The following is a 23,803-nucleotide window of genomic DNA, read 5'->3' as shown; positions in this document are numbered from 1 at the left end:
CGCCGCGCCCGCACCTACCCGCCGCCGGTCGGCCGCTGCGCCCGCCGGCCCCCGCGCGCCCCGCCCCGCCCGAGGCCCCGCCCCGCGCCCGGGGCCCCGCCGCCTGCGGGGATGGGGTCCGGCGCCGGTTGCCACGGCGACAGCGCTGCGCGGCGGAGGCGCGGGTGGCTCGCGGGAGCCGGACGCCCCCAGGGCCCCGCGCAGGCCCGGGAAGCGCCCCACCCGCCTCGCCGCAGCCGCGGCCCCGCCCGCTCGCCCCCGAGACGCCCGGCGGCCCCTTCCCAGGCCGACCACCGGTGACCCCTGCCCGCGGCCGCGGACCCGGGGGACCCCGTTCCTGCCCACGCCGCTGACCCGGACGCGGGGGCCGTGCGGCGCCCGCGGGGACCTCGGTGGGACCTGGGTGGCGCGTCCCAGTTGGGGGTATACACTCAGGCCTGTGGTCCGCCTCGAGTTAATGGGACGTCGGAGGAGACAGGCTGAAGTCCTCCCGCCGGCACCTGGACACGGGGCCTTCTTTAGAGACACAGTTGACCCTTGAACAGCGCAGGTTTTAGCTGCACGTGTCCACTTGAGGAATTTTTCAAATCCACGCGTAAACGGCCGGCCGCATTGTGTAAGGGTCAGCGGTAGCTTCTCTGCAGGCTTCATCGCGGCCAATTGATAGCATCTGAGCACAATGACAAGGAGAGAGGCCTGGAGACAGCCTCGCACGGAGGGGAGGAGGCCACAGGACAGGCCGGGTTCAGAGCCCAGCACTGCAGGCGGAGACCACCAGGGCCTGCTGGCCCCTGGGGAGCTGGGAGAGGGCCCGGGGCAGGGAGAGGGGCCCGGGGCAGGGAGAGGGGCCAGGAGATGGGAGAGGGGCCCGGGGCAGGGAGAGGGGCCCGGGGCAGGGAGAGGGGCCCGGAGCTGGGAGAGGGGCCCGGGGCAGGGAGAGGGGCCAGGAGATGGGAGAGGGGCCCGGGGCAGGGAGAGGGGCCCGGGGCAGGGAGAGGGGCCCGGGGCAGGGAGAGGGGCCCGGGGCAGGGAGAGGGGCCCGGAGCTGGGAGAGGGGCCCGGGGCAGGGAGAGGGGCCCGGGGCAGGGAGAGGGGCCAGGAGATGGGAGAGGGGCCCGGGGCAGGGAGAGGGGCCCGGGGCAGGGAGAGGGGCCAGGAGATGGGAGAGGGGCCCGGGGCAGGGAGAGGGGCCCGGGGCAGGGAGAGGGGCCCCGAGCAGTTCCCCTTCAGAGCCCCCAAAGGAGCCAGCCCTGCCCACACCTTGGTCTCAGACCTGCGGCCTCCAGAACTGAGACAGCACATCTCTGTTGTCACAAGGCACCCAGCATGTGGTCATCTGTCCCAGCAGCCCTAGGAAACTCACCCAGGCTCCGATTTCATTCTCTTGTCCCAGCACCGTCTGCTGAGAAGACTTCTTTCCCACCGGCCAGCGTGGCTCCGTTGACTGACCATGGTCCTGTGCGCCAGGAGGCTGCCCATGAGATTCCCGTCAGCCACATGCCCGGGTTTCGGGCTCCTTCCCCAGTAGGGGATGTGCAGGAGGCAGCTGATCAATGACTCTCTCATCATTGATGTTTCTGTCTCCCCCTCTCCCTTTCTCGCTCTGAAAACAATAAAAAACATTTAATAATAATAATAAAAGGCTCTTCTTTCCTCATTGAGTTGTCTTGGCACGCTTGTCAACAATCAGTTGAGCCCAGCCCTAGCTGGTTTGACTCAGAGGTTAGAGCGTCAGCCTGTGGACCGAAGGGCCCCAGGTTCGATTCCGGCCAAGGGCATGTACTTTGGTTGCAGGCTTGACCCTTGGCCCTGGTCAGGGCACATGCAGGAGACAACCAATCGATGTGTGTCTCTTACATCCATGTTTCTCTCTCCCACTCTCTCTGAAAAGCAATGGAAAAAGTGTCCTCGGGTAAGGGTAAAAATATATATTTTTAAAAATCAGTTGACCACAATGTGAGGGTTTCTTTTTTTTTTTTTTTTAATATATCTTTATTGATTTCAGAGAGAGGAAAGGAGAGGGACAGAGAGAGAAACATCAATGATGAGAGAGTCATTGATCAGCTGCCACCTGCACGCCCGACTGGGGATCAAGCCCACAACCTGGGCATGTGCCCTGGCTGGAATCGAACCCCGATCGCCTGGATCCTAGGTCGACGCTCAACCGCGGAGCCACGCCCGGCCGGGCGAGGGTTTACTTCTAGGTTGTCAATTCTGTTCCACTGATGCGGACGTCTCCTCTCCTGCCCACACCACACTGTCTTGATCCCTGTAGCCATGCAGTAGCTAAGTTTTCAGATTGGGACGTGTGAGTCCTCCAGCTGTGCTCTTCCGTTTTAAGATTGTTTTAGCTATTCTGGATCCCTTGTGTTTCTATGTGGATTTTAGGATCAGTTGTCAATTCCCAAAGAGGTACCTGGGACCTTGAGAGGGCTTGAGTTGAATCCTTAGGTCCACTTGGTGATGACGTATGATGTCTTTCCATTTCTTTAGGTCTTTGTTAATTTTTCTGACAGTGTTTTTTATAGTTTTCAGATCACAAGTTTTGCCCTACTTTTCTTAAATTTGTTCCTAAGTATTTTATTGTTTTTGATCCTGTGACAAGTGGAATCGTCTTAACTTTATCTCATCTCGGCTTGCTAGTGTGTAGAAACGCAATGGACTTTTGCATATTGACCTTGTGTCCTGCAGCCTTACTGAACTCATTTATTAAGCCAGGCTTAAGAACGTTTTAAAGAAAAGACTGATGAACGTTCCAGATGGAAGGAGACTAAGGGGAGGGGACACCAAGCGTGCACATGAGCTGGGGTGGGTGGTGGGCCCCTGAGCCCGTCCTCAGGACAGTGGGGACTTGGAGGGGTCTGAGGGTCAGACGGGGACATTGTATTGGTGGTAATTTCCTGAGGTGCCACAGGAGAAAGTCCTGTTACTTGGGGACCACTCTGAGGGTTAGGGTGACGGGCATTCTGCCTGCAGCTCATTCTCTGATGGCACGGAGGATACGTGCAAATCCGTATGAACAGATAGGTGCCTGCTGCGTGCGTTCCACGGGTACATATGTCACGAGTGGTGGAGAGGGGATGAAATGTGAATGTTGACCGAGGAAACTGGGAGCTGTGGGAACTTCTGCAGGTTTATTTGCAATTATTTTTTAGTGGAAATTTTTAAAACATCAATAAGTACAGTTATTCACATTAACAGGTTAAAGAGAAAACATGATTATATTATAGATGCAGAAAAGGCATTAATGGAATCAATAGCTGTTCACAACTTATTAAAAAAAAAAAAGAGGCCAGCGGGGCTGGTGTGGCTCAGCAGTTGAGCATTGACCTAGGATCCAGGAGATCGCGGTGCAATTCCCGGTCAGGGCACATGCCCGGGCTGCGGGCTTGATCCCTGGTATGGGGCGTGCAGGAGGCAGCCGATCAATGACTCTCATCATCTCCCTTCCTCTCTCTGAAATTGATAAAAACATACTTAAAAAAAAAAAAAGGAGCCCTCAGTGGAGGAAGGGAACTTCTTAGTCTGGTCAAATGCAGTCTTAGCAAGAGGAGGTGGAGACACCCTGTTTGAGATGGAGGCAGACAGATGCCAGTGGCCACGTGGGCTCAGCGCTGTGCTGGTCTGAGAAAGCCCAGACCATGTACCACCACCTACAGAGGTGTCATCCAGGTGGGTGGAGACCAGATGTTAAAGGAAACGCAGGAGAATATGACCTGGAGAGGGAGGCATGTCCTAAAGAGAACGTTCATGGCCCTGGCCGGTGCTGCTCAGCGGTTAGAGCGTTGGCCCTTACACCAAAGGGTCTCGGGTTTGGTTTCCAGGCAAGGGCATGTGCCTGGGTTGCAGGTTCAAAGCCCAGCCCCAGTCAGTTGCAGGAGGCAAGCAATCGATGTGTCTCTCTGACATCCATGTCCCCCCCCCCGGCTCTCTCTAAAAAAGTCAATGGGGAAAAATACCCTCACGTGAGGATTAACAACAAAAATGTTACTTGTAAAAACCAAAACACAAAAAAACGAGCGCGATTAAAACAAAACTTAAACTTCTGTTCAACAAGGGAAACCATGAGCAAATCTTTAAGGAGGTGACAGAACAGAGAAGGTATTTATAACGCATGAAACCAACGAGAGATTCATATCTTGAATTTTCAGGGTTCCTGCAGAGCATCTTTAGACGACCGCAGTCCCCAAAGACAGATGGTCAAAGGATGTGAGTAGGCAGTTTGCAGAGAAGAGGCCCACAAAGCTGGGCGGGCGCAGGGAGCCGCGCAGGTGCCGTGAGCAGAGACACGGCCCGTAAACCGGGAGACGCTCAGCACCTGCTCACCTGTGAAAAGTGGGGTAATGATGGAGGGCGAGACCCAGAACGTGGGAGCTGGGCGGTGTGGCCCGGCAGGTGCCATCGGTCTGCTCCCGCATGGACACCCCACACCCTGCGCCCGTGGGCCCAGGAGGGCAGGGCCGTCCACGGTGGCCGGGAGCCGGGGGCAGCCTGGGAGCCCTCCGTGGGAAGTGGGTGGGTGGGCGTGATCGACTGGGGACACTCTCCACTCTCCAGCAGGCATCGGCTGTGCCCACAGCTGCGGGGACGGGGCTTTCAGACAATACTTAGCGGGAAGAACAGAGAGGGAAACACACGCCCGTCCTCCGTTGGGCCCCGTTCCCAAACCGTGTGCCGAGGCACCCGGGGTGCCGCAGGGAAGCCTCAGGAGCCACAGGGCATTTTAGATTTTCCAGGGAAACACTGGTAACTGAACATGCTAGATCCTCACGGGCAACTCTATCGAGTGCGCAGTTTCAACAGCGGGTCGCACTGCAAGCTGCTCACAGCAGCCGCTCCAGCGAGGAGCAAAGGCCAGGTACAGGTGGACCAGGGTCGGTCATTCAGGGGGCAGCGTCCAAGCTGAGTGGGGTTTGAAAAGGTGTGCAGAGCGGAGTGGGGCCAGACAGTCTGCTAATAAGTAAGTGAAGCCCGGCCAGCCTGGCTCGGCGGTTGAGGGTCGACCTACGAACCAGGCGGCCAAGGTTCGAGTCCCGGCCAGGGCACATGGCCGGGTTGTGGGCTCGATCCCCAGCAGGGGGCCTGCAGGAGGCCGCCAACCAGTGACTCTCATCATTGACGTTTCTGTCGCCCTCTCCCTTCCTCTCTCTGAAATCAGTAAAAAACGTACTTTTTAAAAAGTGTGCCTATTGAAGAATAAGGTGGGTTTTTTTTTCAATTTCTGTGTTATCATGGCTTTGTTTTTGGCTTTTTTTCTGACCAGCTACTCCGTCACTAGGACCTAAATGCTCAAGTTGTTTGGCCCCAATAAACAGAGCTGTTAGGTGTTTCTTTTTGCCAAGGGGTGCTGTGAAAAATTGCTCAGCGGCCATGACCCCATGAACAAGAGTGCAAGAGCCTTCGAGGTGGGCAGTGCCAGCCCCGAGACCTGACGCAGATGGAGGGAGGGGCACTGACTGCGCCGCGCCACCTGGTCCCCTGCCCACCACATGCCAGGGTTTTCTCCATCACATCCGCGTCTGGCTCTTGATCCAGACCTGTCTATAAAATGAAACTAGAGACACACGTGCGCCCCCAGCTGAGATGTGGACACACTCCCCCAACCACGAGGAGAAATGGATAAGCAAACTGTGGTCCATCCACACAATGAATGTTATTCAGCCTTAGAAAGGACGACCATGCTGCCCCGGCCAGTGTGGCCGTTGGCTGGGCATGGTCCCTGCACCAAAGGTTGCCAGTTTGATTCCGAGGTCAAGGCGCATGCCCAGGCTGGGGACTGTCACAGGCAGGGGGTGTGCAGGAGGCAGCTGATCACTGATTGGTTCTCACGTTAATGTTTCTCTCTCCCCCCTCCCTTCCTCTAAAATTCAATAAAAATATTTTTAAAAAAGGATTGACAAGCAGACACCTGCCAGGACACGGATGGACCTGAGGATGTCATGCTCAGTGAGATAAGCCAGACACAGGACTGACACTGTGACCCCACTGATGTGGAGTCAGATCGAGACAGAGCAGACGGCGGTGCCGGGGCTGGGCCAGGGGAGGGGAGGGGAGGGTCCCTGCGTAATGGGGACAGGGGTTCCGTTGGGCACGCGATGAGTTAGTTCTGGATGGCGGGGTGCACCCCGCCAGGGGCCCCACTGTGCCCCGAGGCCTGCCTGCCTGCCGTCCCCGCCCCTTGGCTCCGATGCTATCACTCCCTGGTTGTCCCTGGTTACAAAAGGCGAACGTTTTGACTCAGTTACCTGACTTCCTGTTTCTCGGCGGTGACGGCCCTTGGGTTTTGCTCACTTTTTGCGTTTCTTTCACAATGATTAATAGTTCTGTGTCAACTCTTTATTGGCTACAAATGCCACAAATTCTCCCGCTCTGGCCGGTCTGCACTTTCTCCATGGTCTTTGAAAGAGCAGAGCCTCCTAGCTTAGGGAGTCTAATTCCTCTTGGCCTCAGGAAGCCAATCCCCACAGGCCAGTGTCCTACCTCCTGCAGGGCTCTGTCCCTGCAGGGCTCTGTCCCTGCGGGTCCCAGGGCGCAGTCCTCACACTCCTGTGCAGACTGGCCCTCTCCAGCCTGGGGGGTGGGGGAGGGTGTTGGCCCTGGCACCAGGCCTGTGAGCTGTCAGGTCGCCTGCAGCAGGGGACGGAGGTTGCCTGGGGCTGGGGGCAATGCCACCGCATGGGCAGGGAGTTAGAAATGGCAGCCTGCGTGGGGAGTAAAGACCTGCCACCTGCCCACACCTGACTTCAGATCCTCAGCGCAGCAGGACCATTCGGCAGCGCTGACTCACTCCCAGCCCCACTCCAGGTCACGGTAGCCTTAAGACGAGCCAGCGCTGTGGGGGCTGTTTCCCTCGCTAGGACTCTCGGCCGCCCCCCTTGGGCTCCACAATCAGCAGCTGGAGACACACCGACAGACACGTGGGGTTGCCGGAAGTGTATTGACCACAGATCAGTTTGAGAAGCGACAGTTCTGTAACAGTGACTTTCATCTGGGTCCCTGAAAATCAAGGTCACAAGGGCCCGTGGCCGTCCTGGCGATGGCAGTCCACACAAGGCAGGGGTCTCCGGGATGAGCGGGGTCCTGCCCCGTGGTCAGGATGGTCAGGCACCGCATGGGGGGACAGCTGCCGGGAGTCCACAAGTGACCGCACACACTCAGAGGGTGCAGGTGGAGGGTCAGGCCCCCTGTGCCCAGGGTCACAGCTGGAGCCAGGGGGAATAACGAGACCTAAGAGGAGCTGGGGCAGTGGTGCTGAGGGGGATCAGAGGAAAGGGTTCCAGGCCAGGAAGGTGGGCAAAGGCCCAGGGTTCTCTGGGGACCAGCCCCACAAGGACAAGCTCAGGGATATGCTCCTGAAAGGGAGGACCTGCTGGCCACCGCCTGGTCCGGCCAGGGACTGGCTGAGAGGGGCTGGTGCCCGTGTGAGCTGTGGATCCAGCACACGCACGCACACAGCAGGCAGGAAGCGCTGAGAGACGAGGAAGGGGGTGAGGCAGGAGACCCAGGGGCTAGGGGTGGCCTGGGCCTGAGCTGGCCGGCGGCAGCAGCAGGAGGCAGCCCACCCACTGGCCCCTTCACCTGCCAAGCAGCAGGTTGGGGTTCAGGATTCAACTGCCCTGGGAAGAGGGGAGCCTGCCCGTGCCTCCTGGGGGGACGTGTTGGGGGCGATTCTAGCAGCTGGGGGCACATCCCCTGCACACAGATGGCTCTTTGTCAGGACCAAGCCCCATTCACCAAGCAGCCTCAGGGACAAAGTCCCCTCTGTCCACAGTGGCCTCCCCCTCACCCCGTGCTCAGGCCCCACCCCAGCTCCCATGGGCCCCCGCGCGCACCAGGCGCAGGCCTGGTCCTGGTGGTACAATGACAGCCAGAATGAGGGGCAGCCAGAGGGCGTCAGGGCAATGCCTGCCCCCCAGGGGCTCCGGGACCACCCTGTGCTACAGGCCACAGCTGTCCCTTCAACTCCCAGGCTCCTCTGGCCGGGCCGAGTCTTGGCCACCACTTCCCAGGTCCCCTTCCCACTCCTGTCCCCAAAGACCTGAAAGGGTGGCGGAGGAATGGCCAGTTCTCCGCATTTACTTCTGAGTCCTCTCTCGACCCTGAGAGCCCACAGCCGCCACGCTGGACATGGCCTGACCTCCTGAGGAGGGAGCGCCCATGCCACTCCTGCTACTGTTGGCCAAGGGGCTGAGCTCTGTCTGAAGCAGGGATGACCCAGGGTCAGGAAGGTGGGGCACTGCTTCTACGTCAACTCTATGGCTACCCAGCCTAGAATCTGCCCTCTAAGGCCAGACCAGGCCACAGCAGGTGTCCTCAGCGTCTGGACGGCGGGATCCAGATGAGGCCAGGCCGAGCTCCTGCCAGCCTGGCCAGCTGCTGCCGGCACTGTGCCTGTAGCTGGTGCAGTGCCTCCTCCAGGCAGGCCTCCCGGCTCCTCAGAGTCCCGATCACCTCAGCAGCCCGCAGACCCGGGCCCCCCGGCAAGCCAGCCTCAGTCCTCACCAGCCGGTGGGGCCCATGGGGCTGGGCCCGGCCCCTGACTCGCTCCCAGGCCTGTGGCAGAGCCGCCAGCTCTCGACTCACGGCCTCCTGCAAAGCCTGTTGGACAGCGTGCCACTCTGGCCCCTGGCCTCCAACCTGCAATGGGAAAAGTTGGTTACTCGGGGGCCAAGACATATATCCCGCCCGGGACACTGGCTTTGGGTCCCCATGGCACTCACTGGGCCCTGACACAGGCCCTCAGAGGCCCCGCAGCCCCCACCAGCACCCTGAGAGGGGCTTCTGGGCCGGATCCATGGCTCCCAGGGAACCAGAGGCCAACCCTACACCAGCTCAAAGGCCCAGCCCTTCCAGGCTCCGCAGCACCCTCCCCAAGCCCCTACACCCTGAGCAGCAGCCGTGGGCTCCAGGGACAGGGCGACAGCTGACCACCCCCCCATAGCCTGGTAGCACTTGAGCCCTCACGGCCACCAGCTGCAGGGCCACCTCGCTCACCAGGGTCAAGGTCTGGGGGTACAGCTTGGCAGCTCCCAGCAGGCCAAGTCCCTGGGGGCCCTTTCAGTGCCCAGAGCTCAGATCCCCAAGATACCCACCCCAGGAGACACCCACCCTCAGCCCCACCTGCCACTCCAGAGTAAGCCCAGCCTGAATCCAGGAGGGGAGTGCGGGGCGGGACTGACCCGCGGGACACTGGACCGAGGGCACAGCCTGCCGAGGCCTCCTGGGGTTGGGGGCAGAACGTTGGGGAGAGGAAGAGGCTCTCCCCACATCCTCAGGGAGCCCATGGCCCTGAGCCTGGGATTCCCAGCCAGAGAACATCAAGGGCTCCGAGCCTCGTTCCTTCTACAAAACCCCCTGCAGACATCAGCTGTCACCACCGGGGCGGGAAGGAGACCTCAACAGCAGCGAGACAGCAGGGGGGCAGCTGCAGGCCCTCAGAACCCTGTGCTCTTCCCTTCGGGGTACACTGAAGACTTCAAGGGGAAACCATGCCCACAGTTTAAGATGCCCACCAGCAGGTTACACAGGCCCCTGGGATGGGAGATGACAGGGACGGGAGATGACAGGGATGGGAGCCAACACGGACGAAAGGCTTTGAGTGGCTGGGCTGGCCATGCACCCTCCTCCGCTGGAGTCTGACCCGTGAGTACACCAACCACACTCGGATTAACCCATGTGAACTCACCCTGGCCACCCAGGCCGCCCGCCTGGCTTCCACCGCCGTCCGGAGCTCCTCCTGCAGGGCCTGCAGCTCCCGTGCCACTGGTTCCAAGGCATCAGCCCCGCACTCTCGGACACTGGTCAGAAACGTGGGCTGTGAGACCTCCGGGGGGCAGGCACCCAGGACCGTGTCCTGCAGAGAGAGGCCCGAGTGAGGGCAGCACAGGCCTCGGCATCACACGCAGCCCAGCTCCCAGCTAGTGGGGACGAGGCACAGGTCACACAGCGAGCCAGACAGCGACCATCACCCAGGCAGGGTGGAGGCAGGGGCACAGAGGCCAGTCTGCAAACCCCCGAGAAGTCTGGGCCTCCCAGGAGCTGGCAGGGTGGGTGGAGGGACCACTGGACATTTGGAAGGAGCCCCAGACTCAGCTCCACAGACCTGGATACAAAGCTGGCTTCAGGCTGGGCTGGTGTGTGGCCCCAACTCCTCACCACCACCCCGGGGCTGCTGTGGCCCAGGCCAGGGAAGGGAGGGAGGGAGGGCAAGAGAGGGAGGCGGTAGAAGGTGTCCTGACCATCCACTGCCAGAAGACAAGCTCACGTTGCCGCCACTCCAGGGCAGCCTCCAGGCGGGCATTCTCAGTCTTCAGCCTCTGCAGCAGCTGCAGCGCAAACCAGAAACAGGCCGGGTCAGAACCACAGGCACTTCAAACCCCAGCGCTGAGACCCCACCCACCTTACCCACCCTTCTCCGGCCCCTGTGCTCAGTCCCCTTGGCCTAGCGCTGGCCCAGCCATCTCCCTGCACCAAAAGGCAGCCTCACTGCCACATGCGACCAGGCCTCTGAGCAGGCCTGTGTTTCCCATATCAGCCCCGACTGCAGCCCTTCGGGGTCAGTGGTCAGTCCAGGTGCCCCCTAACTTGGGATGTCCACCCCACATCCTTTGCTGATTGGGGGCTGCACCCTGGAGGCTGCCAGGCTCTGGGGGAGAACCCCACACCAGGGCAGAGGCTGTGTGGTGCCCCCATACAACCCTTAGCCCACCACAGCCCCACAGCACCCCTGCCTGGCACACACAGCCAGCGCCCATGGACCCTGTGCCCCAAGGGCCCCACACCTGCAGACCCTCCTGGAGTGGACATGAGCCCAGGTGGTCCATAGCCAGCTGACAGACCGCCACACACTTCGCACCTCCAGCCCCTGCCTCAGCCTTGGGAAACTTGGCTAGGACCCCCACCCACAGAGGGACCAGTGGCAGGATCCACCTGAGGGCCCACCATCAGCCCCCATCCCCATTGAGAACCCCCCAAGTCAGGTGCCTGTGGTGGCTCCTCTCTGGACACACAGCTGGATACCAACCACACCAGCCACGGGCTCAGCTCCTCCTAAAAGACAGAGGTGCTAGGCCGTGTGGGAACCCAGGAGCATGTTCTGTAGCCAGGACAAATGTCCAGAACACAGCAGCCACCCTGTCAGCCAAACACGAGCTCTGCCAGGCTGCCGCTCACGAGGGCCAGTGCACACGCCCTGTGCAACCCCACCAGTCTCCTCTAGCCAGGGAAGGCTCCCTGCTCTGCACCCCAATCCCATGCTGCCCCTGGCCCAAGAGACAACTCCTAGTGCTGGCCAGGCAGCCAGGGGCCTCCCTGCTGCAGCTGGAACCTGGTCAGGAGACCAGATGGGGGTGGCCTTGAATGGCAGACCAAGGGCCCAGCCCAGCCCATCGCCAGGCAGAACGAAGGCAGGCATGCCGTGAGAACCAGCCTGCTGCCTGGGGAGCACACAGCCTGGGGGGGGGTAGAGAGGCAGAGTGCGTGGCCCACACATTCACACCGCAGGTACACGCTCACACTGCAGGTACACGTAAAAGTACCTGTACATGTACACACACACACACACACACACACATGCCACTGGCCAATGAGAAAAGCAGTTAATGCCTTTTCCAAGAACAGTCCCACAGGCATGAGAAAGGGGCAGCATTAAGGAGGGGGAGGCAACAAGCCCCCTTCGCCCCTAGGGCTGGGGCAGGGCGGGCCCAGAGGTGTGAGGAAAAGGCTGCAGCTCAGCCAGCAGCCAAGGACACTGCCCAGTCCCTCTGCAGCATGCCTGGCTGTTCACAAAGCAACCACGGATCACTCCAGAAGCCTCTGGAACCCATCCCAGGAGTGCAGCCCCGAAGACAGGAGGTCCAGGCTCCCACCAGCTCCCCATCCGGAAACACTGAAAGGAGGCCAACCATGGCCTGGCCACCTGGCCACTCTGCCTGAGTCCTGAGGCACCAATGGAAGCAGCCTCTGCTCTGCTCCAACCCGGGGACCAGGGGCAAGCCAGGACCTGAGTCACCCTTAAAAGGGAAAAGAGCCAAGGGCACCTCAGGTGCCCAGATGCTGCCTCAGCACCTCCAGGGCCCAACACAGCCCTTCCCAGGTGGGCCCCAGAGACGCGTCTGCCAGGGATGCAGGCTCAGCAGGCACCAAGGGCCAGGTAGGCATCCCTACCTGGGCACCCTGACCCTACAAAGGAAGGCAGACCCCCTGTGAGCAGACGGCTTAGGAGCTGGGACCCGCTGGGCCAGGAAGCAGGGACCACACCAGCCTCAGCAACCCCACCTGGCCAAGCACCTCTGGGGCCAGGCAGTGCCAGCCTCACACCGCCCGACCCTCCAGTGACAGCCAGCCCTGAGTCTGTCAGAGTGTGGAATACGCAGGGCAGGCATCCCCATCATCAGGTAACACCTGCATGAGCTCGAGGTGCCAACACCCTCAGCTGGGATGCTGCAGTGGTGTTCCTTAATTCCAGCACCCTCCTCCGGACCCGCCCCTGCCAGCCACCTGCACACACACAGCAGCCAGTCCACATTCCTGCAGCGCTGGGTGGTCTACGGGGCCAGGAGAGACCTGAGGACCTGCCTGTCCCCCACACCCACAAGATGGTAAGCTTGGCAGACAGAAACAGCTCAAAGCCCTGGTCCTCCCCCAGACCCCTCCCACCGCTGCCAACCAGCCCTCACCTGCTGGCCAACCTCTGGGTCCCTGAGCAGCTCCGTTTCGGTAACAGACAGATGGCCAAGGCTACGGTCACTGTGGCAACCGCGAGTGTACTCGTGGATCTGAAATGGGCACCACAGAGCCAGGCTGAACAATGCCACCTTACAGATGAGGGAATAGGCACAGAGAGGGCACACCTGGTCAAGCCAGTCCAGGGCAGGACAGTCCTCAGCCTGCTGGGGACCAGCTCAGAGCCTACCAGAAGGCCTCTGCAGAGGGAGGGCACTGGGCAGTTCCCCCCATGGCCTCCTAATCCCACCCAGCTCTAGGGATACAGTGGGGGTAGAGAGGGGCACCTCTGCTTCTTTCCCCCCTCAGCTCGCCAAGTGCCAAGACCGTGTGATGAGAGAAACAGCCTGTGGACAGGCTCAGCGGTCCAGTGGGGACACAGAGTGACCTGTCTGGGCCTGGAGGACAGAGAGGGCTCCCCAGCCAGGTGAGGCCTGAAGGTGGCATGCAGGTTAACAGGTGGCCATGTCCCAAGCGGCAGGAGTAGCTGGAGCCGAGGCCCAGGCAAGACGGAGTGAGGGGTCCCAGGGAAGGCCAGCTGAGCAAAAACCCTCTGCTGGTGGTGGAGATACAGGCTGGACAGGGTTCCAGCACCAAGGAGTCCTGCACTGGAGGGAGGTCAAGCCCACTGGCTCCCTGCCCCAGCGATGTCCAGCTCCACTTGCCCTAGGCCCCTCTTGCACCACCTGGAGCCCTGGTCTCAGGCTCTGCACCACCTCAGGGCAGTGACCAACCAGTCAGCCCCCAGCCAGGCCTGGGAGGCCCACGTCCAGCCAAAGGCCAAGGCCCCAGCCTATTCAGGGCTTCGCTGGACAGGCCCCAGGCAGGGAGGGGTGGCCCACAGCCTGGAGTTCAGAGGGTAACTGCCCCCGTGTGGACAGTCCTCTGGCGACACTACCTTGCCCAGGAGGGCGCACTGCTCCTGCTGGCTGGCCATCAAGTTTCGCCACCGGAACCGCAGCTTTCCCATGAGCCACTGCAGGTGGCGGACGTCCACAGGGCCGTGTGCTTCCACCCGCGGTGCAGGCCGGCCAGGGCTGGCCAGGGCCTCACACTGGAGGGGAGGCAAGGGTCAGGCCGGGCTCCCACCCGGCAGCAGAGGCCCAGATGGGGAGAGAGAAAGGGGGCCCCTGAGAGTGAGAGCCGTGGGGTCCCGAGAGTGCAGCGGAAGGGTCAGGGCCAGAGCCTGTGGGCAAACACCACCTGCCCTAAAGGAGGGGTGGGGAGAATTGGGGAGAGGGGGGCTTAGGACGCCAGGACGCGGAGGGCGGTGGAGGCGCAGCCTCCGTGTCCTCACCGGGCGGCCAGGATGCCAACCCTGACCCACAGGGCTGTCCTGAGGGCTGGCCCAGGCCCGTCCCCGCGGGTCCGGCAGGCTGCGCCCAAGGCCCCGGCCACGGGTGGGACGGGCGCACCCTCACCCACACCCACCTCGCAGACAGGCACCTCGTCGCCCAGCCGCACGCGGGTCTGGGCCAGCAGCGGCTGGAGCAGGGACTCGCGGGCCAGGAGCCAGGAGAGCGCCAGGAGCAGCTCGCGGCTGCCCCGCGAGCCGTCCTCGGGGAGCCGGGCCAGCCCCCGCCGGGGGTAGCCCTGGGAGAGCAGCGCGCACTTCACCCAGCGGGCCTGCGCGTCTGCGGGGCGAGCCGGCTCAGGGGGGCGCCCTGGGAGGGACGCCCCCCACTCCCAAATGAGGGTCTGGGGGGCTGGGCGTGACCGGGGCGAAAGGGCGGGGCTCATGGGGTGAGGGGGGGACCAAAGCCCATGAGGCCGGACCTACTGGAGGGAATAGGGCTGATGGGGCGGGGCTTGAGCGGGTGGACAGGACCAGGGCCCACGGGGGCGGGGCTTACACGGGTGGGCGGGGCCAGGCACTCCGGGAGGGGGTCTCGGGGCGGGGTTGGCCAGAGTGGGCGGGGGCCAGCGATTGCTTGGTGGTGGGGCCCGCGTGGGCGGGGCCTGGGGCGTGGCTTACCCGGGGCGGGCGGGGCCGCGGCGCTGCCGTCAGCCCGCGGCTGCGAGAGCGCGCGGAACAGCAGCCGCCAGAGCGCGGGGGCCTGCGGGAATCAGAGGGGGTGGTCAGCAGGCCCGGCTGCCGCCCAGCGTCCGCCCGAGGTCCCGCCGCGCCCGGCCGCCCGCCCCGCGGGCCTCACCGCCTCCGGACGGTCGAACTTGGCGCGGCGGAAGGTCTCGGGGCTGGGCCCGGCGGGCAGCGCCCGGCTCAGCGCGGCTATGGCCCCGGGCAGCGCCCCGGCCGCGTCCGCCGGGCCCATCCGGCGCCGCCGCCGCCCCATGCAGCCGGCAATGGCTTCGAACGGCCGCGCTCCGCCGCCGGCGGGTCCCGCGTCCAATCCGCGCGCCGGCGCCGCCTCTGCTGCGCCCGCGCCCAGTCCCCGCCCCGGCCCGCCCCGGCCCAATGAGCGGCGCCCGCGGCGCCTGGGCTCAGCCCGTCCCGCCCGCGGCGGAGGCACTTCCGGCCAGCGGGGGCCAATCGGCGTCCACAGCTCCGCGGGGTCCGCTCCGTGCGGCCCAATTGCGGCGACAGTCGACCCCGCGGCCCAGACCTCACCAATCAGCGCCTGACCCCTTTGCGCCCAGCGGGAGCCTATCCACGGCCGGAGGGTCCGCGGCCGCGCTCCCGGAGGCCCTGCGGCCGGAAAGGTCGCGCCCCTCGCCCGGCGCCTCCGACCCCGCGGGCGACCCTCCGCCTCCAGACGCCCTCTCCGGCCTGGCCGCCAGGGGGCGCTCGGGCCCGCAGCGCGCACCAAGACCCGGACTTGGGGGACGCCGGGGACGCCCCCACCCGACGGCTCCGCCCGGCCCGCGCGGGCTGGGGCTCCACCGGGAAGGCCGGCGAGCCTCCCCACCCGAACCCACTCGCGCACACTCCCCGCCCGGCCTCCCTCCGTCCCGCACCCTCGGCCCCTCCCGCCACCGACGACGGTCTTTGAAGGGACGCTGGGAAGGCGGTGCGGAAGCTCCGTCCGCGTGAGACAGCGTTTCCCCGCAACGCCCGCCCGGGAACCTGCGAGCCCCGCGTCCCCGTGCGCGGAAGGCACGAACCTCCGTTCACGACAAGCCCGGGCCCGGCGGCCCAGGCTGCGGGCTGTGCGGCAGCACCAGGCGGGGGCGGCCCGTGTGCGCACTGCCCTCTGAGATGCCCGGCACGGCAAGCGTGGCCCCGAAGGAGCCCAGGCCTGGGCACGGGGAGCTCTCGTGGGTGCCGAGGGTGCTCTAGAACTGGGCCGTGGCTGCGGAAGCCTGTGACCCGCTACGAGTCACCGGGCGCGCACGGGTGAAGTTCACGGTGTATAAACTGAACCGCAACGCTGTAAGGACAGAGCATGGGGGAGAGGAGAGGGCAGGAGGGGAAGTCAGTGTCCGCCCCGGCCCAGCGCACAAGAAGCGTGGTCACGCCTGGCCCCGTCTTCCTCCCAGTCCTCACCCTTGCTCGCCTGCCTCTCTCTCAGGCACAGCCAGCTCCTCGCCCGTGTGCCCCCATAACTGACTTCCTCCTTCCCCCAGACTCCACCTCAGGTGCCCCTGGGCCCCCTGCCCTGGCACCCCCACCTGGAGTAGCCATCTCTCTTGTCCATGCCCTCCCCTGAGCCGCAGTGGCCACCCCCACCGGAGGCCCCATTCCCCAGCCCAGGTGCACTGCTTGCCGCCTGCTCCTCCTGGCCTCCACCATCAGTCCCCTCCCAGGTACACCTTCAGCTCAGGCGGGACCGGCACGGGCGTCCGGTCTGGCCCTGCCTTCTGGCTCCACAGCAGTCCACAGGTCTTCCTGGCCACCCTCCCTCTCTGCAGCCTACAGAATAAAGACCACTTTCCTTAGTCTGCCCGATGGTTCCTGATATAGGAACCATCTGGAACCGTGTCTGGCCTTTGCACCTGCCAGGTCTTCCTCCTGGAGTGTTTTCGCCCCACCTGAGGCCTGGCCGACCCACTTCCTGCAGGCCAGTCCTCTTCACACTCACCCCAAGTTGCCCCCCCCCCCGGGGTGGGGGGACCTCTGCTGCCATTCAGCACTGCCTGTCTCAGAAAGTCAGGGCAGGCTTCCCTGCACACCTGCTGCACAGTGTCCCCCGGCCCCAGCCCACCGCTGTCCACTGAGAAACCTGGCCTCAAGCTAGCATCTGTGCTCTCTCCTCCCTGCTCCCACCCCATCTGTACCAGAAGCACTCCAGCTCCTACCACGTGGAATGCAGTGAATCACTCAATCTTTTTTTTTTTTTTTTTTAATCTTTACCCAAGGGTATGTGTTTACCAAATTTGAGAGAGAGAGGAAGGGGAAGAGAGAGAGAGAAACATGGATCAGTCCCCTCCCATACATGCCCCGAACAGGGATCAAACCCACAACCTAGGTATGTGCCCTGACCCGGAATCGGACCTGCAGTCATTTGGTGTATGAAACGCTTCAACCAACTGAGCTACCCGGCCACATTTTTCGCTGTCTCACACACAGCGGACATTACAGGCTGCCCTTCAGCCACCCCCATCCCCCAGCCTGTCCAGGCCAGGCGTGCAGAAGCCCCACTAAAGCCCGGGGGCAGGGCCAAGGACACATTCCAAGCTAAGATGACCCTTCTGGGCTCTTTTAAGTCGGCAGAGACTTGGGAGGGGTGGCGTTTTCCAGGCCGAAGTGGGAGTGGCCAGTGGGGGACATGGGGAGGGCTCTGAGGGTGGCCAAGTCTGCAGCTGATGCCCAAATTGACAAGGGAGTTTCCAGAAAGCCCCCAGCCATCTCCAAACAGACAGTCCTCAAACACCCCATTTGGGCAGCCAGCCACTGAGTAGTCCCCAGGCACAAGGTGGGGACAAATGAGGGACGGCGGTGTCTGGGCTGAGGCCCCTGCCGAGCACAGCTGCTGGGTTGGTGAGAGAGAGCCAGGATGGCGATGAGGTTGGGGCAGGAAGAAGGGGGGGGCAGGCAAGGACTCCCCACCACAACTCCCCAAAGCTCAAAAACGGAACCAACATGAGCTCTGATGATTCACCCTGTGGCTGGTCCTCCCACTGCTGCACTTGTGGCCTGGTGTTCCGCTGACCTAGTGGTCAACCGGTCGGTCTTCCCCTAGCCCAGTGGGGCTGGGGCACCTTTGGGCCTGAGACATGGAGAGCTGAGCCTCCACGGGGCTGTCCAGGGTGGCCGAGCCACTTCCTTGCAGAAGGGGATGCAGCCTGCAGTGGGCCCCCAGCAGAGCCCCCAGGGCATAGGGTCCAGCGGCAGGGCCCCCACCGCAGTTCCCTCGACCACCCCCCAACGACAGGCACACACTGGCAGGTCTTCTCAGTGTTGGGTTTATTGAGGGCATGGGGTCTACAGGGGAGCCCCCAGGAGCCTAGAGTTAAGGCTGGACATCAGCCTGGAGGGGCAGTGGTCCAGCGAGCGGCCAGGGATGGAGTCTCCACAACCTGCAGAGAGACAGGGACGGGGTAAGTGCAGGCCTCACTCCGGACGGGGGCGAGGAGGGCCATCCTGAGGACCGGCTGGGCTGGGGGCAGGATGGGGGTGTACCTGGGTCTACTTGAAGGTGTGGCTCTCGGCTCCACCTCTCCCGAAGCCTGCAGAGAAAACAGCGTGCAGGTCAGGGGTGGCCAGGGGCCGCGGGGCTGGGTCCACCCTGAGGAGCTGGGCCAGGCGCAGGAGCATACCTTTGGGCCCGAACAGGGCGGCGTAGCAGGGGTGGTTGCAATAGGGCTTGCCTTCGTGCTGCAGAGAGAGGGCCGTGAGCCGCGGCCCCCGCCCCGCCCCGCCCCGCCCCGCCCCGCCGCCCCGCCCGCCTACCTCCGCGTGGGCCCCCGAGGTCAGCGTCTTCCCACACTTCTCACACTTGAGGCATGGCCGGTGCCAGTCCTTCCCCAGGGACGTCACCCGCTCAGCTGCAGGGGGACACGCGGCGCTCTGGGGACGCAGGGCACACCCGCCTCCCCCCGGGGCCTCGCCCGCGCGCGCCTGGGGGCCGCCCGAGTCTCAGACGGCCTTTGTCCCCCCAGGTCCCTCGGTCAACCCCGCCGAGTAAGCGGGAGGGGGCGCTAGCCCGGGGCGGGGGTCAGGGGCCGGCCGCCGGGCGCGGGGTGGGGCCCGAGGGCGCCCCTGCGCGGGGCGAGGGTGCTTCCCGCTTCCTCCTGCGCCTCTGGGGCGGACCCGGGTCGCGGGGCAGGAGGGCGGCGCCCGGGCTCCGGCTTCGCGGCCTGTTTTCACCCAGCGCGGGAGGGGCGGCGGGGACCCCGCGCTCCTTCCTGCCCTCGGGGTCCCCCCGGGGCGCGCCCAGCGGGAGGCGGCAGGAGAGACCCGGACGTGGGGAGACGGTCGCCCCGGCAGGGGTCCCGGCTGCACACCCAGGCGGCCGCGGGCAGGGCTCAAGTGCCCGCCCCAGGGGCAGTTTCCCGGGGCCCCCGGGCGCCCCCGCCCTGAGCCGCCCCGGGCCCGCTTCCCCGGCTCGGTGCCCCCGGCCCGGGCGGGCGCCTTACCGAAGTACACCTCCTTCTGGCACTTGGGGCACTTGGGCATGGCGGCGGAGGGCGCGGTGGGCACGACCAGGCGGGCAGGATGGGGGCGCTGGACTGGGTGGGTCCCGCCCTGTGCGCGCCTTTCAGGGAACCTGGGACCCCGCCTCCTAGAGGCCGGCCCCTCGCGCCCCGCCCCCGGTTCTGGGACTTGACCCGGGGCCTTGGCTCCATCCAGATCATGAGGTCGAGAAAGGTCCCCGCCTCCGGGCAGCCCCCGGGCCTAGCCGTCCACTAGGCAGAGGCTGGGGGGCGCAGGAGGCCCGTGGGGACCCCCTGAAGGGTGGGGCTGCTCCGGGGACTCCAGCCCCACCCCTCGCCCGGGGCTGTGGAGTCTCGGGGTCCAGGATCTGCCCACGGGGCTCCCCAGGAGTAGGAAGGCGCAGCCGGTCCCCAGCCCTTGTTCCCGGCACCTGCCACCTGCTAGAGTCCCCTGGAGACAGGCTGAAGCGGGAGAGGGGACGGCTCACCCCTAAAATTCAGGTAGATGCACAGGGCTTGCGACCCCGCCCCACACACTATGACCCGGCCCCCTCCGGGGTGGAAGGTTGGGGACACCTGACAGGGTAGCCTCCCAAGAATTTCCCTCCGGTCTTGACCACGCTCCGGCCAGCCCCACTCCTGAGGGACATCCCAGCCCCGTGAGCCCTGCAACCCCCACACCCCTGGGAAACCCTTCCCACCACAGTGGGACTGTCCCCAGGGTAACTTGGAAGAGGGAACTGGAGGCCAGGCCCCCCTCCCATGCGGAGGCAGTGAGCACTGGGCCCGGGGCTCTTGGGGGCTGGTGCAGGGCCCAGGCTGTCTCCAGAGGCAGCAGGGGAGGTCCTTATCTCTGGGGAAGCGCCTAGGGGCGGGTGTGGTCCAAGTTCGCTGCCCTGGACATCAGCTGGCCCCCGCCTCCCGGTGCCAGGCAGAGACCTTGGGACCCACACGCCCCAGGAATGGGGTGGGTCCAGGGGTTTGGCACTGGGCTTCAGGCCATCCTTCCACCGCAGGCAGGAGGGTGCAGGCAGGAGACAGCAGGACCCCCCACCTGAAAATCCGTGCCCTGAAGGGCAAGGTCTGGCCTATCCCTCCTCCCTCCTGGTCTGTCACGCAGGCCCCTCCCTCTCTGCTGGGGGAAGAGACTGTCCCATCTCAGCTCCCAAGAGCCCCCATGCCACACCCAGCTTCTTGGCTTCCCCAGCACCAAAGCGTCCAGCCCTCTCCCCCTCCCGCCCCCAGCTTTCCTCCCCTCTGTCCAGGGTTCCTCCCTTCAGCCACCACTAGCGTCATCTCCCCTCAACACACCCATCCCAAAAAACACATCATCTCTGGGCCGGTCCACGCCCCATCCCCGTGGAGCCTACTGGAGACCATCCTCCCACAGAGCTCAGGAGCTCCTGGCCTCCCCACGCAGACGCTCGGCCCTGGCAGCACTCAGTGACCCCTACTTCACCCTCCCTGAAGCCCACCTGCCCACCCCCAAGCCCAGCAGCCTGGTCCTGGAATACAGAGGGAAGCCATGGGTGCCTCCATCTCAACACCCCCAGACCCCAGGAGGTCAGCTTGTGGCAAGGGTGAGAGCTCCCAGGGTTCAAGGGTGACCCTAGAGTCTTCTGTCTGTGAGGGTGTCACACTAGACCCCACACCCCCGTGGCCTGCTCCCCACACCTCTCTCTGGTGGCTCCCTCCTCCCTGGGACCCCCACTCTGAGATCACAGTTCTGCCCCCACTGGGCCTCTGCCAGCCCAGGGTCCTGGGACCCCTCAGTGGCTGGCCACCCACTGCCCATGAGAGTGGGGTGCATGCTCTGCACTGGTAGAACCCCTAGTCTCCCACCCACCCACACGGGTCTGCTCCCATGCCATCAGGGCTCCTGCCCTATCTGCTGGCACTTGGGCACCTCACTGTGGTTTCTGGAGCGAAGGCCACCAGCCCGACAGCCCACGAGCCCCCACTGCCCTGGGTGTCTCTCTGGCCTTCACCAGATGCATCTGCCTCAGAGCAGTAGGGTGGGTCCTGACTTCCCTCATCTCCTGGCTAGAATGATGATCCAGAGAGAGAACAGGAGAGGGGAGGAGACCAGTGGTAATGGGGGGCAGGGCAGGGCCCAGGGCAGTCAGGGGAGGCAGGGCATCTGTCACCAGGCCACACACGCTGCACACACCACCTGCAATTCCGGGGAAGGCTGCCTCTCCTGGGTGTGCTGGGCAGAGGCCTCAGGCGCCAGGGTGGGGCTGCCTCCAGAGGGGTCAGCCAGCGACAGGGTGCCTGGACTTGCACACCTGTGTGTGTCTCCTTGCCTGTGGGCATACCTGGGGGGGGGGCAGCCATCTGGGCATCTCGGGATATGCACAAGGTTACTCTCAGAGCACTTGGCTTCCCATGCTTCTGTCCAGTGCACACCCCCAGCCCACGCCAGCGCTCGGGGGGGAGGGGAGACAGTGAGCCAGCATCTGTCCTCCCCTCTCCCCACCCTCCCCCCACTGTGACTCCAACCTCACCCCGTGGGGGAGCCCCCCCTTGAAAACCCGGGTAATGAGTCCTTCCTAGCTTTCTCTGCTGTTATTGCCCGTTGCCATGGTCACAGGGCAGGGAAGGGGGAGGATGCCAAGGGGGGGCAAGGGCCACGGGCCTTGCCCTCTGGTTGGTACACAGCAGTTTTTCCAGATACTCAGTTCATACACACACACTCTCAGGAACACACACACAAACCCTCCCAAAGCTTCAGCCACAGACTGATGTGCCCTACTCCCCTGAGCCCCCAATCCATCCAGCCTGCCCAAGGAGTTGGGACCCCATATCAACTGCAGCTCCCAGTGGACAGCTCCTGCTTCCCCCAGACCCTATGTCCAGGCGCCCCATCTGAGGCTTGGCCCCCCACAGCATTCCCAAGACCTGGGCCCCACTAGGTGCAAGGCCTCCTACTTCCATCAGCGCACCTGGCCTAAGATCCACCTGACTCAGGACCACCTGGCCAGTTGAGGACCTTGCCAGGCCCTCCACCCCTGACACCACTCTTTTGGGGTGCTGTTGGCACTTGTTGCAAGAACAAATGGAAGATACACTGAACTCCCTCATATACCCCGAAATGCAGCCCCCAACCTTGCCCCCCAGTGCCGCCAGCACCGGCCAGCAGGCCCTGGGGGCCTTGTCTGCAGCGTGAAGGACAGAGTGGCCAGGACAAGACACAAAGCACCCCAGCTGCTTGCCCCGGGCTGCTTCTGTGCCCAGAACATCCCACCTTGCACCAGCACACCATGAGGGCACCTAGGGCCCTAAGACCTGGGGGAGGCCGACGCAGGGTCCTGGGTGCAGAGCCAAGGCTGTTTCCACCTGCTCACCCTTCCCTCTGTGGGGATGCAGAGGCGAACCAGGCAGGATCCTGCCTCACAGAATTCTGAGAGGCCCATACGCATGGGGGCAGTGGCAGGGCTGGGCCCCAGTGACCTCAGAGGAATCCACACAGGGGCCACCCGCCCTCACCAGGGAAAGTTCTGCTCCCTGGGGCTCCCTCTGAAGACCGTGGCGCCTGCTCTGGCCTCTCCCCTGGAGCCACACCCAGCCACCCCGCCCTGGCCTCCAGGTCTGCTGCTCAGCACCAATGAGCTGAGGAGCATGGTCAGGTGTAAGAATGTCCCCTCTGGAGGCTGGCTAGGTTCCTGTCCGCTGCTCCGGCACACAGGTGCCCAGAGCACTCAACACGCCCTCCAGGATAACTGCTGAGCCCAGAGACCAGAGGGTTCCCTCCTAGGCTCCAGCCTGCCTGCCCTGCCCCCAGGCCTGGCTGAGTGAGGGACAGGCAGACATTCCCAAGGCCTATTTTCAGCAGCTTGTCTCCCGGGAACCCCTGTCTGGCCCAAGGTCTGGTCCCAGAGTGGGCCTGCTGGTCCCGACCGCCCCCTCCTAGCCCTGAGGCATGGGGGAAGGGACAGACTGCCCTTTCCCAGAAGGGTTCTACTCAGGGCCACCCAGGCCTCACGGGGGCCCTGTGGGAGGAAGGACCCCCCTCCTCTCCAGAGTGCCTGGCAGGCAGAGGGGTGGGGGCACCAAGAGCTTGAGCTGCCTCTGCCCGCCAGCCTGGGGTCCACGGGCTGGCCAGACGGAATGCCTCTGCCCTCCCCCGGCCTCGAAGCTGAGCATGGTTCCAGGAATCCGCGTCCTGGAGCCAAAGCCCAGGCAAAGCCGCCTCGAATTCCACCCTCACCAGCCCAGCTGCTGGGCCTGTTCTTGGGCCCCGAGCCCACCCCCAACAGCCAGCCCCCGCAGCCAGGCCAGCCCTGGGAAAACGTGCTGCCCACACCTGGGCCCTGGAAGCCCACCAAGCCTTGCCGGACTGCGCCCGGGGTCACTGGCACTCAGCCGCTGGGCAGTGAGCTGGTGCCTGGACGCAGGAGGCGGTCAGGACCCGGCCCCACGCCCGTCCTGAGGCAGCTCGGAGACACCGGTCTGAGCTGGGTGGGATCCACAGGGAGCCGCGGGCGGGCTGCCCAGAGAATGGGGGCGGCGGGGCCCCACCGGCCCCGGTCGAGGTGAGGGGTTGGCAGGGACTTAGAGGGGCCTGGCCGGGAGTCACGGGAAG

The 23,803-nt window shown here is 64.1% G+C and overlaps 2 protein-coding genes across 3 annotated transcripts; both read right to left on the bottom strand.

Annotated features, from left to right (window-relative positions):
• Positions 1 to 3,120: 3,120 nt before the first annotated feature.
• On the bottom strand, positions 3,121 to 15,051 carry TEDC1 (tubulin epsilon and delta complex 1). Of its 2 annotated transcripts, XM_081156367.1 has the most exons (8): positions 14,877 to 15,051; positions 14,699 to 14,780; positions 14,155 to 14,357; positions 13,622 to 13,777; positions 12,678 to 12,776; positions 10,239 to 10,325; positions 9,686 to 9,853; positions 3,121 to 8,637 (listed from the first exon to the last, which is right to left on the bottom strand). In XM_081156367.1, the coding sequence occupies exons 1-8, from the start codon at positions 15,015 to 15,017 to the stop codon at positions 8,314 to 8,316; spliced, it is 1,260 nt and encodes a 419-aa protein (XP_081012493.1). In that variant the 5' UTR covers positions 15,018 to 15,051; the 3' UTR covers positions 3,121 to 8,313. The 2 variants fall into 2 exon arrangements, with proteins under 2 accessions (XP_081012493.1, XP_081012494.1); XM_081156368.1 differs by lacking the exon at positions 12,678 to 12,776.
• Positions 15,052 to 18,011: 2,960 nt separating this feature from the next.
• On the bottom strand, positions 18,012 to 21,004 carry CRIP1 (cysteine rich protein 1). The gene is made up of 5 exons (XM_081159226.1): positions 19,201 to 21,004; positions 18,515 to 18,609; positions 18,382 to 18,439; positions 18,245 to 18,291; positions 18,012 to 18,141 (listed from the first exon to the last, which is right to left on the bottom strand). The coding sequence occupies exons 1-4, from the start codon at positions 19,238 to 19,240 to the stop codon at positions 18,251 to 18,253; spliced, it is 234 nt and encodes a 77-aa protein (XP_081015352.1). The 5' UTR covers positions 19,241 to 21,004; the 3' UTR covers positions 18,012 to 18,141; positions 18,245 to 18,250.
• Between the last annotated feature and the right edge of the window lie 2,799 nt (positions 21,005 to 23,803).

This window comes from Miniopterus schreibersii (assembly GCF_964146895.1).
Source record: "Miniopterus schreibersii genome assembly, chromosome: 1".
Lineage (NCBI taxonomy): Eukaryota > Metazoa > Chordata > Mammalia > Chiroptera > Miniopteridae > Miniopterus > Miniopterus schreibersii.
The sequence above is the reverse complement of the archived record's forward strand: the minus strand, read 5'-3'. Positions and strand labels throughout refer to the sequence as shown.

Bases quoted from the DNA above. Each gene is read 5' to 3' on its own strand.
- TEDC1 (XM_081156367.1), bottom strand. From the start codon at position 15,017: ATGGGGCGGCGGCGGCGCCGGATGGGCCCGGCGGACGCGGCCGGGGCG. The intron at 14,358-14,698 runs GTAAGCCACGCC...CTCGCCCCGCAG, and splicing joins CGCGGCCCCGCCCGCCCCGG to ACGCGCAGGCCCGCTGGGTG. The intron at 9,854-10,238 runs GTCAGGACACCT...CTCTCTCTGCAG, and splicing joins TTGTCTTCTGGCAGTGGATG to GACACGGTCCTGGGTGCCTG.
- CRIP1 (XM_081159226.1), bottom strand. From the start codon at position 19,240: ATGCCCAAGTGCCCCAAGTGCCAGAAGGAGGTGTACTTCG. The intron at 18,610-19,200 runs GTAAGGCGCCCG...GTCCCCCTGCAG, and splicing joins CCAGAAGGAGGTGTACTTCG to CTGAGCGGGTGACGTCCCTG. The intron at 18,292-18,381 runs GTATGCTCCTGC...TTTTCTCTGCAG, and splicing joins CGCCCTGTTCGGGCCCAAAG to GCTTCGGGAGAGGTGGAGCC.